The sequence below is a fragment of the Durotheca rogersii genome (assembly GCF_024521655.1).
Source record: "Durotheca rogersii strain YMJ 92031201 chromosome Unknown GGS23scaffold_26, whole genome shotgun sequence".
Lineage (NCBI taxonomy): Eukaryota > Fungi > Ascomycota > Sordariomycetes > Xylariales > Xylariaceae > Durotheca > Durotheca rogersii.
Genome location: NW_026251257.1, coordinates 278,517 through 292,391, shown reverse-complemented (window position 1 = coordinate 292,391; position 13,875 = coordinate 278,517). Strand labels below are relative to the sequence as shown.

The 13,875-nt window shown below is 57.8% G+C and overlaps 3 protein-coding genes across 3 annotated transcripts; 2 read left to right on the top strand and 1 right to left on the bottom strand.

Moving 5' to 3' along the window:
• Positions 1 to 3,682: 3,682 nt before the first annotated feature.
• GGS23DRAFT_614256 (uncharacterized protein) lies at positions 3,683 to 7,242 on the top strand (the record flags this gene model as incomplete). The annotated part of the gene is made up of 6 exons (XM_051520634.1): positions 3,683 to 4,114; positions 4,182 to 4,291; positions 4,340 to 5,872; positions 5,951 to 6,058; positions 6,128 to 6,745; positions 6,811 to 7,242. The coding sequence occupies 6 exons, from the start codon at positions 3,683 to 3,685 to the stop codon at positions 7,157 to 7,159; spliced, it is 3,150 nt and encodes a 1,049-aa protein (XP_051368799.1). The 3' UTR covers positions 7,160 to 7,242.
• GGS23DRAFT_248389 (uncharacterized protein) lies at positions 7,243 to 7,896 on the top strand. Its single transcript, XM_051512237.1, has 2 exons — positions 7,243 to 7,273; positions 7,307 to 7,896. Exon 2 carries the CDS (start codon positions 7,359 to 7,361, stop codon positions 7,785 to 7,787), a length of 429 nt encoding a protein of 142 aa, XP_051368798.1. The 5' UTR covers positions 7,243 to 7,273; positions 7,307 to 7,358; the 3' UTR covers positions 7,788 to 7,896.
• A 4,645-nt stretch (positions 7,897 to 12,541) lies between these two features.
• On the bottom strand, positions 12,542 to 13,789 carry GGS23DRAFT_607084 (autophagy protein Apg5-domain-containing protein; the record flags this gene model as incomplete). Its single annotated transcript, XM_051519991.1, has 4 exons — positions 12,542 to 12,738; positions 12,909 to 13,091; positions 13,168 to 13,255; positions 13,391 to 13,789. 4 exons carry the CDS (start codon positions 13,787 to 13,789, stop codon positions 12,542 to 12,544), a joined length of 867 nt encoding a protein of 288 aa, XP_051368797.1.
• Positions 13,790 to 13,875: the final 86 nt, after the last annotated feature.

The window sequence follows — 13,875 nt, the reverse complement described above, 5'->3', positions numbered from 1 at the left end:
GAGTGCTTTGGGCCCGCACCTGCTGTACGTTAGCGCCTTGGGTCCCTAAACCTAGCTCGATGCCCTCCGTCTAGCTTACCCCGAGGTACCTACGTATCTACGTAAGATAGAGGTAGGTAGGCATTGCACCGTGCACGTACATACGTTACCGATCGCTGAGGAGGCTGTGGGGGGGAGGGCGGGATGCGTACCTTGGAGCTGTATAATGGTGATGGTGTATGTATGCACTGTTTCCTCATTACTTAGGTATCTAGTCTGGATTGGGGATGGGCGAAGGTATGCCTGCAACAGATATAACAGGCACCTAGGTAGGTACCTAATGCATGTACATATAGGTACCCGTGTGGATGTGTGGTAGCTGCCCTAGTGAGGTACCTAGGTAGGTAGGGGGGTATGTGCGTGTATGCCCTAGGTAGGTTAGGTACCTAGGTTAGGTACCTAGGTTAGGTAGGTTAGGTAGGTACGTAATGGCAGTGAGGGACATCCTCCTGCCTACCTTAACCTACTCTACCCGAGCCTACCCAGGTGCCTGCCTCTACTTCGGGTGTGCGCATCGGTGATGGGCGCGGGTGTATGTACCTCTAGGTAGCCGGGCCGCGGCGTGTGGAGGGCAGCCGACGTCGATTCTACATGCAGAGGCGCGTGTCAGCAGGTGCTGACTACTCGTACTCTACGGGGTAGCCTGGCTGGAGACAGGTAGTACTGACCTAACTAAAGGTACCTGCCCCGACGAACGGGTAGGCTGATGACCTGCGGCTTGGATCTCTCTCCTCCTCCGAATCCCTCATTTGCTCACATGCTGCCTAACCTACCCGACCTCTCCCCCCACCCGCCCCTCTCTCTATCTCTCCCTCTATCTCACCCTCGCCTACCCTTCACCACTCACCTCCATCTCCTCGTCCATCTAGGCTCTCGATTGCCCCCTCTCCGCCTTGCTGATTCACCCAACTCTCTTCGCCTCGGCCGTTCGCGAACCGGTTCCTGGTCCAGACGTCAGTCGTAGAAGCTCCCCAGTCCCCGGATCGGTCGTCCAATGCGAGAGGCGCCCGAGCCCCGCAGCTATAATTGGACCTTCGCATTTGTCTCCGTCGGGTTCTCCCTGTGATGCCCTCTCTCTCTGCTTACATGCCATCCCCACTATTGTCTCTCTGTAGTAGCCTTGCTCTTCCGAATTCGACTCGTCGATAGCTGCGAGGTATAGCTACGCCGAAGATCCAGCCCGCGATAGTGGCTACATACCTAGTACCTATCGCCTGCGCTGAGCATTTCGGTGCTACGTCCGGTTTCTGTCTAGTTTACTACGAGGCGCAACCCGACTTCATTCGTCAATTAGCTCCGGGTTGGGAAACTCCACACCAGATTTGCTTACTTGCCGAGCTCTCCAAGAAGACGAGAGGGAGCAAGCATAGCGAGGAAGAGGGGAAAAAAGAGAAGCGGTTGACGCCAGTCCGCCTATCCAGTGCGTGCGTGCGTGCGTGTGTCTGCTTGCCTATCAATCCTATCCTGCCTCTCAACTCTCCCGCAGCCTCTTTTTGGTTTTCCCCTCCTCGTCTCTGGTTCTCCATCCGCCTCCTCACCGCTCTGCGGCGTCGTTATACTGCTAGCATGCTAACTGCCTACCTCGGATAGGGGAGGCATGCACAACACGGGCAGATTACATATGTAGTCCACTGCCAACCTCCCCCCTTTGCTTCAGCACCCCCGGCACACACACACACACACACACACACACACACACACACACACACACGCACCCATACATGCGTACATACAACATATACACAGACACAGGCACATAACGCATACCTGCCTGTCTATACCTATCCCTATACGCAACGCGTGTATGGGCCTGCCAGGACGTGTGCATAGGATATCCCGCACGTACGCACATACACGCGCACATACGTATATGGTCGTCCACATATATATATATATATACCTCTCTATATATATATGGACAATACGCACACGCACAACCTCCACATACATACATAACGTATAGCCGTGGACGGGTCTTGTCGGCGTAACACGGCGAAGGAAATACCGTAACACATCGCCATCCCCGCGGCCACCCGTCTGCGTATGTGCAGCGTGGGCGGGCATCGACAAAACTCGCCAATTCCGTTACTCTGCCCAACGGTACTGGTCGCTACGATACGTTTACTCATACGCTGCCCATTCCGTTGCCTGTTCCGTATACATCCATTGGCCACCGTCTGCCTCGTTCGGATACCCACTTCTGCCAAGAGCGTGCAATTACAGTACCTATCGATCGCATGCTTGTCCGTCCCCATGTCTTCTGGCCCCCCTGTTGCTCTAGGCTCTAGCTCACCCTGTTAATACGTGCGCGCTCGTCTACCCCCCCCCCCCCCCCTCCCCGGCACGGTCACTCCTCCATTGCTCTCCCACACACACTTACACGCACTCACTCTCTCTCTACCCTTCTTACTTACAACCCTACCTTACTCACTACCTACCTACCTAGCTACCTACCTACTTACATACATACCCACGTCCATCCATCCATCCATCCAGCCATACACATACATACATACATACATACATACACCCCTCCCCCCCCCAGGAGGTACCAGTACGTATCCTTTCCCAGCTTTCAAGGGCCATGCCTATCGCCTCTTTGACGCCAAAATAACCTGGGCTGCCGTCGATGACCCTCTTTATCCACTTCGCTACTCAAGCTGGTCTCGCCGCCTTTCCCTGTTTAACCACAAAACCTCTACGTCTCCTGAAGCTCGACGCCGGTGTTCCTGTTACTGTACATCCCTGGGAATCCTTGGGGAGACAGAACCCTCGACGGCAACCTGTATGGTACAGTAGTAGTAGTAGCTCTCGTCTCTGCCCAACTGCTGATCCTCTTGGACTTGGGCTCCTCCGGACCGTAAAGCTTCACCCAGGAACCCGGGACTGCCTCCACGCGCGCCTCGTTCGAGAACTGACGAGCCTCTCTCTCTCTGTCTGTCTCCGTCTCTCGCCCTCGCTCGCCCTCGCTACACCATACGGAGGAGTACTTGCACGCACGCACGCACGCACGCACGCACGCACGCACACACACACTCTCTCTACCTGTCTACCTGTCTACCTGTCTGCCTGCCTACACACACCACACCACACCCACCACCACACGCCCTCACTCACGCACGCACAATTACACCGACCCTTCAATGCCATCATACCTACACCAATAAGCTGCGGCATCATCACAACTCCCCTCCACACCCCAACCGACCAGCGCGCAAGTCTGAGCTTTTGCTTGGCAGCCTACGAGCCATTGCTCCATCCTGCTCCCGGGGCCCTGAAGGTCTCTTCCTGATCGCCTCTCTCATGGCCACCTTCCCCGTTCTTCTTCACGCCTGACCTGTGCTTGCGTCTCCCGGCCGCGTATGACTCCTACACATATAACTCCCCAAGCATGGAACCTGGGCCGCCCGAGACTAAACGTCCCCGTCTTTTATCGACCGGTCCGTCATGGTCTTCCCATCAGGCCGTATCGTTACCTCACCCTACCGCCGCACACCACCCGCCAGTATCAGGTCCTCACCATCCTGCGCCTCCACCCTACCAGCACCCGCTTCCCTTCACGCGGCCGCCAGAGCCTCCACTCCCGCCGGCTCATCACCACCTCGACGAGCGCCGCCACCATGAGCACGAGCCGTACCCGCCAATGCATGATCCCCATCGACAGCCTGCCTTGCCCCCTTCGTCAGCGCATCCGTCTTTCGCGCCCTATCCGCCGCGAGAACCTGTCGTGAAGAGAGACCCAGGCGAGGACAACTCTCTTCCCCAGCTGCGCCGACCGAACTCGACCGGTACTGCTGCCGACGGTCTCCCGCCGGGGCCTCACGGTCCTCCGCACCCCAATCCTCAGCCTCCAGACGACCCGCGACGACATATGAGCTTCAACGACGGGCCTCCTACCATGCCGCATTCGCCGGCCATGTACCGGCCACCTCAGAACTACCACCCCCCACCCCCTCCCACGCCCGTCGCTCAGCATCAGTATGAGTCCCCTCACGTGTACGGCCCGCCGGGCTCTATGTACCCTACGCTGGAGATCGCGACCAGCGCCAAGCGAAAGGCTCAGCGCGCCTCCCAGGTACTGTGAACTTCCTTCGCTTCGTAGGCCGTCGCGCAGCCGCTAACCAGTGAACGCTTCCGAAAAGGCATGCGACAGTTGTAGGCAGCTCAAAGCAAAATGCGACGAGACTAAGCCCTGTAAAAACTGCCGGGAGAAGAACATAGAATGCAAATATCGTGACCCGCCCGCGAAACAGTGAGTTAAGCAGAAAACTCGGTTCGGACAGCGTGCTAAGAAGTGCAGGCCGGACAAAGTCACCGCAGATATGATGGAGATGCTCGCCTCCATGAGGGAGGAGATCACCAGCGGCCTCTCGGCGCTGAAGGAGGAGCTTGCCGGGTTGCGGCAGGCCAACTACGCCCAGAATCAGCGGGTGATGAACTTGGAGACGAAGCTCAGGGAGCTCAACCCCGATTCCGACATGAAAGTCGAGTCGATCGAGGAAGAGGAGCACCCGGATTTTCGAGAGTCGTCCCTACCGGCTGCTAAGGCGCCGGGCGAGGAATCGCTCTCGTCTCCGGGAGGCACTGCCGTGGAGCCGAATCTGACCATAGACGAAGCCCACGCCACGCTCCAGGAAGCGAACGACGACGAGATGGAAGATAACCCGGGCCCGCTCGTGACGCCCGGGAAGCCGGCCATGCCGCCGAACCATACGACGTTAGCCGGCCTGCTCTTGAAGTGGCCGTCGATTCAGACGATGGTCCACCATCTGATGGATGCCGAGAATATCCGTCACCCTGAGGAGTACCCGATCCGCCAGGAGCAACAGCGCGGCATGCTTCGCGTGTTTGGGAGAGGCGAGGGATTCGACCACGACATCCGAGCCTCCGACAAGGAAACTCCGCCAGACCATACGATGACGGATCTCATGGACGACTGCTCAGACGTGGCGTCCCCCTCGCCGATGGGAGAGGTTTGGGGCCAGGTCGGCAGCTTAACTCCGCCTCCCGGGGTCGAATACAAGGGAGGCGTCGTGAACGTGGACGGGAATCCGGACTGGGACTCGAACAAGATTTGGAAATACGTCCAGAGCTTCAAGGACAATATTCTCAACATGCATCCCATAATCATCCCTAGGGAGCTCAACGCGATGGTCAAAGTGTTCCTCGAGACCTTGCCGAAATCCCAGTTCAGCCAGGTCACCAAAGTCGGGAGCGCGAGGTTTGTGAACCAAGCGAGCGCCATGCCTCTCACCTTTTCCGAGACAGGGACGAAGAGGAAGCGGTCACCTGCCGCGGACGACCAAACCCCGTCCACGTCCTTCGTCAAGCCCGGCCGACCATATCGGAGCGTTAACAGCGCTCTCGTCCTTATGGTTTTCGCGCTAGGAAAGATCTGCCTCCACAAGGAGAAGATCCCAGACGCCGTTCACGAGTCGGACTCCCCGATGCACCATTCGCCCTCGGTTCGCAACGGCGTTCTGGCTTCTCCGCTGCAGGGCTCGCCCCCAGGGCTGACGTCTCAGTCCCAATCCTCGATGCCCTCTCCCAAGGAGAGCGACCGGATTCCGATGAGCCGACGGTCCTCTCTGCAGGGAAACCTGCCGATATTAAAGGGTCCCCACTCGCACCGGCGAAACCTCGATGTGATACCTGGCCTCGAATACTTTGCTCTCGCGATGGATATCATGGGAACTCACATTGGCGGCTTTAATCTTAAGCACATATACGTGCACATATTAGCAGGGCTTTTCTATGGACAGCTCGGTCGTGTCCTGGAGAGTTGGTCGTACATCTCCCTCGCAAGCAGGAATCTACAGGTCATACTTCGACCGTAAGTTGAAATCTCCCTCAATCCTCATGCCTTCTCTCCGGGATATAGTACTTACTCGTGACGGTGATGGAAATGTAGGAGTCTCGACCGCCTGTCGAAATCGCACGAGCAAGGCCAAAGTATCGGCCAGTCACGTAGGGACAATCAGTTGGCGTTCGCTTTCTGGACATGCCTGCAACTGGAGAGGTACATATTTGAACCCTCCTCCCGTTTCCCCTAATCCCTCCGCCGCATGCTGACACGTAGGACGCGTAGCGATATTCTCGCCGAGCTACCCCTGCCCCAATCGGGGATATTGCAGTATGAGGATAGGATGCCGTATCCTAACTCAGAGTATGCAGTCAATCAAGGCTTCCAGTCCCACATAGTAACCGGTTATATCGCGCAGCTGTATCTTCGGAAACAGTTGAACCAGGTGCACAACCTACTCTACGACCCGGAGAAGCAGAGGAATGGGATCACGTTAGACGACCCGGCGATTGAGCAAGGCATCAAAGGAATCGAGGAGATGCTTGGGAACTCGCGACATCGCTGGGTCCCCGCTAGTTATACTTGGGACGACCACGACCCTCCAGCGAGCGATATCCTCGGCGCCCGCCTCCGTGCGAAATATTGGGGTTCGCAGGTGATTCTGTACCGACCATTCCTCAGGGCGATACTCGAGAGGAACCTCCGACAGCATGCTAACCAGGCGGGATCTCCAAATATTCAGGCGCCCCTCGGCCTCGATGACCCGCCTCCGAACTTGGATGGCAGGATCCTCAAGTACGCTAGCCTGGCAATTTCTGCTCTTATCGAGAGCACGCGGGCATTCCACGGAATCCCCAACAGCCAGCGCATCATCATTACGAACGTCTTTGGGACCGCTCACGCGTAAGTGCATCACAGGCTGATTAGCAGGAGACGAAGTTGAGAAGGGGTGGGCTAACGTGGCGTAGGCAATGGGGTAATCTCCTAACTCTCGCAGCGTGTTACAGGGACAGGTACCTCCACCAGTTTATCGACACGGAGACTCTGAGAGACTTGTTTTCTCGGACGATCTCCTTCTTCCAGACGATCGTTCAGCCTACGAGCGCGCTCAAGTCGGATATGAACATCTTAATCGGGTTGGCGAAGGATCTCGGGTTCACTCGGGAGGAGCACGACGCGGTGGTCTCGAGCTTTTCCAGCATTTCCAGCAGCGCCCCTCTTCCGCCCATCCACAATCCTGTCGACAACTTCCACACGCCCTTGTCGTCCGTGTCGGGGCGTCCGCCGCATTTCCCTCCGCCGCAATCGATGCCTTGAAGAAGCTGGGTCAGCGGGATCGCAAAAGTCCGACCCCGAAAAATACTTGGAATTGCGAGCGACACCCGACGATGGCAAGGAACGATGTATTACGGCGCAGGCTAGGATGTGGAGGCAACGTTTTCATCCGCCATTCTCGGCGGAGAGGACGAGTCTGCCGTTCGGACCCAGGATGCCGCAGCTATGCTTTCAGTGCTAGATGTCTCTTCCCCCCTCCCCCTCCCCTAAACAGGAAAAAGAAAAGGAGCCAATCTCGAGCTATCGCATGTATTATTCCACATGGTGTCAACGACAAATTCGGGGAGGGTCATTCCATTTTGGCAAGGTTACCACTGAGCATGGCGTTTTCGGGATATCGTGCGGTGCAACACTTGTTTTGTGGTCTTACGGCACCAGCTTGCATATTTACAAGATGCACCTAATCGTGCTTTTGGGCTCTTTTTGCCTGTTTTCGCCTTTTCTTCGTCTTTTTTTTTTCTGCCTACCAAAAAAAGCTTGTTATCTAACTTCATCGTTCGTGGCGCCAGCTATAGTCCACGGGAGCATACAACACCGGCGTTTTTCTATACCGAGGGAGAGAGAGAGCGAGAGAGCGAGAGAGAGAAGCAGCAGCATATGGAAGGGTTGAGGAGAGAGGAGATATCGTTTGTGTGATTACTATGACCACGATTTCGGAACTCGAAAGCTGAGGATACCCAGACCCCGTTTCCCGTTTCCCGTACGGCCTCCCTTTTGCGCGACCGCCATTCCCTGTCTTGTCTTGCTGTCTGTCTGTGCCTTGCCTTGCTTTCCATGTATAAGCAAACACACACAACGCACATACACACACGCAGGCATACGTACGCATCACACACACCACACATACACACACACCGTATATACATATATATAGCTATCCCCGAAGCCGACCCGTATATATATGAATGAATATATATACAATTTCTGATTTCCGGTTCTACCTTTGAGAATCTCTAGTATACATTCTATCTCGCATCGTGAGCTGGTGACTCGCATATGTAGCTGGGTGAGCGGTGGTTTGCGATTTACATGTGGATATAGGTATTTATCCCCCCCCCCTCCCCCCCTCTTTCCCCTTCTCGTCCTGCCGTATATGCCCATGGAGTAAACTAGGTACATCGCCAGGTTCCTCGCCGGCGGGCCACGGTAGGTATGTGCGGCTACATCATTCTACGGCGAGAGGGCGACAGCAACGGCGGGGCAGCCCGGGGATATCATTCCGGCGTCGTGTCGTCTCCCTTCTTCTCGGCCCGCCCAGGTGATTGATACCGGTTACGTGCGGTGGGGATATGTGTTGGCCTGTCGCCCTACCTTGCTTCTTCTCCTCCCCCTCCTTCGCGACATCGTCCGATTTTAACTCGGGCCTCGTAGGTGGTTTAAGGGGGAAGGTTTCTTGTTTGACCCACGGGGGCCGGGGGCGGGGGGGGCTAGAGGAGAGGGGGAGCGGATGTCACCATCGTCATCTCTAGCACTGCTGGCGCCGGTATTATTTATGGCTGGTGCCTGGGAGGAGGAGGAGGGAAGGGGAAGGGGAGGTTTCGGGGCGGCCTCGCCCCCCCCCCCCCCCCCCCCCCCTGAGGTTATGGGTTTTGCGTAGGTAGTGGCAGTAGCAGTAGCAGCGGTAGTGGGAGCAGCGTGATGGCATGATAGTACCTATAGCCGGGGGGGGGGGGGGGGGAGGGGGATGGCGGACTCGGTGGGAAAATGCTTCCAGGATAATAGGTAGGTAGGTAGGTAGGTCTGGCTAGGTATCGAGAGGCTCTTTGCCTCCCCCCCCTTCCCCCCCTTCCCCCCCTTCTGCCTCCCCGACAGATAGGCTTCTCTGCAGCCGGCGGCTCGTCGCATCGATCGGTTCTATTTTTGACCTGGGCTCGGTGGTCGGCTCGCCGGTAAAGGTGGCCTACCTTACGGGTATTGCTGTATAGGTAGGTAGGCAATATCAGGTAGGTAGGTAGGGCGTGCATGGCTGCGGGTTGTGGTCTGTGTGCTGGACCCGCATACAAGGTTAGGTAGGTATAGGATAATTAATACCTGTCTCTATACGGAGAGTACATACCTACCTACATAGGTACCTGTTGTGCTGCCTGGGTAGGTAATTTGAACGCATAAGGGGGCGGGGAAGAGGGATGGACGGGTAATACTTACGCATATCTGCCTATACCTTGGTATTATACGCGCATTCTTATACCTACCTATATCTACATCGACATCTGCGCATATCCGACGCCATACCTATTCGCATACGCACAACCACGTAGGTACCTTGCCTAGAGGCCGGCCTGACTGACTGACTGACTGACTTGACTGACCGGTGTAGCGGCACGCTGGGGGGAAGGGGCGAGGTATTGGCTGGGCCGGACAGCTGAGGGAAAGGGCCAGGACGAGAGGGGGGGGGGGGGGGGGGGGGGCCGAGAGGGCAAGCGATGGCGCGTCGGGGAGGCGTCTGACCGGGCCTGGGCGAGGGCGAGGGCGAGGCGCGGTAAGGCGAGGGGAGATGAGCTAAGTAGCGAAGACTACCAAGTAGCGCTGTTAGGAATCGAACCTATCCTTCGTTAAGTAACCTACTGATCTAGGGGTGCGCGCGTACGTAGGTAGAGGTAGAGGTAGAGGCGCCGGCGAGGGAGTAGGTAGGTAACTATAGACGGGTGGCGCGTCGCAGCGCGCATGCGACAGATCGCCTATAGGTAGGTAGGTAGGTAGGTAAGGTAGGTTCGTCCGGACGCATGGGTATGGACTGGTGTGCGCAGCCCGAGATCGAGAGAGAGAGACGGAGCGAAGACAGAGAGAGAAGGAGAGGAAGAGAGAGAGAGAGAGAGATACGAGCCACGCCTACCTACATGCCCGCGCGGAGAAGACATCCATACCTACATACCTACATACCTAGGTACGTCCACGCACCCGCTCCCTTTCCGCCCCTCCCCCTCCCCCTCCCCTCGCCGCCTCTCTCTCTCTCTCTCTCTCTCTCTCGAGCCGGCCGCCGCGCAGCCTGCCTGCAGCGAGCGCAGGCGGTTCACGAAGAGGGGGGCTGGCTGGCCGGTGTGCTGCCCGCATACCGGCCTGCCCGCCTTCCTCGCTCTGCCTGCCTGCCTGTCCGGCTGTGCTTACCTGCGGGTGTGCGTGGTGCGTTGCGTTGCATGCGGCCGGATATTGGGTGTGGGTATGGGTTGCGGACAGGGCCGGGGAGGAAGAGGGGGGGGGGGGGGGGGAGAGGAGGTTCTGGGGGTTGTTGTATACGTCCGGGTGCTGGCCAGGCAGGCAGACTGGTAGGTAAGATAGGTAGGTAGGTAAGAGTATGTATGTATGTATGCATGGACGGAGGAGCGAGAGAGGAGGGTGAGGAGAAGAGGAAGAAGAAGTGCGCAATGTACGGGAGGGGACGGCGAGAGGGGAGGGCTCAGGAGAGAGAGAGATAGATAGAGAGAGTCGTATGGGGGTGGGTGCATTGTAGGTATGAAGTCGATATGTATGTATGTAGGTAGGTTAGGTATTACCTAGGTTGGGTGATGGATATGGCGAAGAAGGGAGCGAGAAGCAGCAGAAGAAGCAGAAGCAGAACTGGAACTGGAACGGAACGAGAAAGAAGCCCGGGCTGGCTCTCACGGACTGGACGGCGTAAGACTTGGCTGCGTGGCACAACACGATACGATACTACGCGAGACGCCCCCATGGTCGGTTGCTATCTTTCTCTCTGTCTCTCTCTCTCTTCCATCCTCTCTTCTCTTTTCTAATTCGTGCGTGGCCTCCCCCCTCTCGTATTTCAATTTTCAATTTTATTTTTCAATATTTCATTTCCTATCTCGATTCTGCATTATTTCTCTTTTCACCTCCTCCCTCGTCTGTGCGTGCGCTCTAATAATATTATTACCACGGCACGCCCGAGGTCTTTAGCTTATTATTACTTGCGCCCGTGCTTCTCTCTCTCCCCCTCTCTCTCCCCCACGGCGATGGAAGAAACCCTAGCCAGGAGGCAAGGAGGAAATCTAGGCGCAGGAGGGAGAGCTCGGCCCCGTCCGAGGCCGACGACGGGCAGCGCGCCTGCGAAGTCCCCGTCGGCGTTGACGTCGTCGTCTTCTGGTGCGTCTTTGCGCATAGGCAGGTATATAAATAGACCTGCCTCCTGGCAATGTCCGTACGCACACACATACCTATGTATTTGTGTAATTGGCATGGTCCTCGCATGCCCGCCCCCGATGTGCATACATACACGTCTACCAGATACGTGCATACAGCATGCCTACCTACCTACCTACTACCTACATATGACACCTACCTACCTTACCTACCTGGCCCACCTCCTCCTCCCTCCCCGCCCCAACCGAGCCAGACCTACCTGAGCCAGATGAGGAGGTGAAGGCCGGGCTTAACGAGCGATGTATGTAGTAAGCGATCTCCGCAGGGTACCGCCGCGGCCACAGCAGGCCCGCCCACCGAGCTGCGTGCGCAAGATGCTACGTGTGAATGTGTAGGTATATGTATGTGGGTAGATAGATAGGTAGGCAGGCAGGCAAGTAGTATGGAGATGTGTGTGTATTGTACCTATGTGCGAGGCGGCATGAGGCGGGCATGGGGGCCCGCTGGCCCTCCCACGCCCCCCCCCCTCGAATCCAAGACCACGCGTCGGCGATCGCCCCGAGTGGCTCAACAAGCTTATTTGTCTTCGCTCTGGACCGTCTTGGCCCCAAACCTCCTCCTTCGCTTGTTCGTCACGGGGCGCTCCTGGCCAGCACGTGCTTCTAATCATAGATCCCCTGGCCGCCGCTAGTTCTACGCAACAGGGAAGGCAACAAAACCGGTGGATGTCGACGGGGTGGGTTCGTGGTCTGATAAGGGCGAGAGAGAGAAAAAAAAGAAAAAGGTAGCATGCCATCCGGAGCAGAGAAGACACACAAAAAAAAAGGGGTCTCGCACCGGCGCTACGAGACCGTCATTACCATTACCTAGGCTCTACTACACAGATCCTGGACCGGCTCGCGGCCCCTGCCCACATGCATATGTACAATTCTGTAGCAACTCTGGTCCGAAGCTGCAAAGTATGGTGCAGCGAACGCGGGTTCGGTCTCTGACGCTGTTACGCCCAGCCTGTCCGCTTAGCCCGGCGCAAATCCTGCCGACGAAAGGCCAGCAAACGAGCGCGCGGGTTCATTGGAGAGGAACCGAGAAGCAGGTCGGGCCGCGACCAGTCCAATCCCCTCAAACCTCCCTTACCTCGGTATTCGCGGGCGGCACCTAGGGAAACGCGTTGGGCCGACGGAAGTTTGTCACGACTCCACCCCATGTTCGTCTGTCCCACCCCTGCCCTCGCTGCCGGCCGGGTCCGGGCAGCACGTAGCAGCATTCGTGCGACACACGGGAGCCGGCGAGGCTCTATACGTCGAGCGGCTGGACGACGAGGCAGAGCCAGCCATCCGGGTAGGCGGCTTCGCGCATGAGCTCCTCGAGCGGGGTGGCGAAGGGAACCCGCGCGCCGTGCAACACGATATCCGCGAGCACCGGGTCCCGGCTGCTTGGGAACAGGCGGGGCATCAGGCCGCGGAGCGCCGCGCCGAGGGTCTGAGGGACGCCTGCAGATCGTGAGGGAGAAAAGGCCGAAGGGTTAGCCTAGTCTAGCCTAGTAGAATTATACGAGACTGAGACCGGGGGTGGGGAGGGAGGGAGGCAAGGGATACAGCTAGTCGTAAAGAGAATGGTAGCAAGAAAAAAAAGAAGAAAAAAAGGAGAGAGACAAACGTACGCTCGCTAGCGCGTGGTTGCAGCAGGGACTGGACGACTTTGAAAGAGCCCGCCTGGGCGCCACCGCCCTCGGACCCGGCGGACGGCTGCGACTGCGGGATGTAGATGCGGATGGGCACGTTGCGCAACTCGCGCGAGGTATTGAGCAGGCGAGTATTAATCTTGGAGAAGGCGGCATAATCGTCTGGGCATCGCCGGACGGGCCGATGCGTCAGCGTCGCCTCTGCCGGTGGGGGGGGGGGGGAGGTGGGCGAACTCACTGTCTTGCACCGCGTTCCAGAGCGCGGTGGTGTGCTCCTTGGATAGCGACATGATCTGGTGCGCGTTGCCGTTACGCACGAAGTCCGCCTGCCGCCCGGGTCAGCCCGACGTCCTTTTTGGCCACCAGTTATCGCCTAGGGGGCGCTGAAGAGAGGGAGAGGAGGAATAAAGTAAGGGGGAAGAGGCAAAAATAAAACAAAAAACAAAAAATCGTAAACGTGCCTCCTTGGCGCTGTTCAGGAAGGTGTCGCCGATGTCCCAGCTGACGCCGTCGCTCACGGTCAGGCGCCAGGGCAGGCGGGGCTGGTAGAGGTCGACGAGCAGGCCGACGGCCAGGTTGCGGAGCAGCACGTCCTCGTGGTGGAAGCTCGAGCAGGGGCGGCCGAAGAAGGCGGACAGGCGCGGGAGCAGCAGGGCGAGGTAGCTGAAGCGCGGCACCGACGCGACGAAAGGGAGCGTTTTGCCGCCGCCCTCGCCGCCGCCGCCGCCCTCTCCGCTACCGCCGGCGTACGTGATGAAGAGCGGCACCTGCAGGTCCCATAGGGTCTGGGGTATCGATGACGAGGATGGCGGCGGCGGCGGCGTCGTCGTCGGCGTCGGCGTCGGGGCTGTGGAACTCATTGGTGCGCCCGCGCCCTTGTGCTCTGTGCTGTGCCGCGCACGCCCTCGAGGAGGGGTGGAGGGGAGACGAAGCGGGACAGGGACAG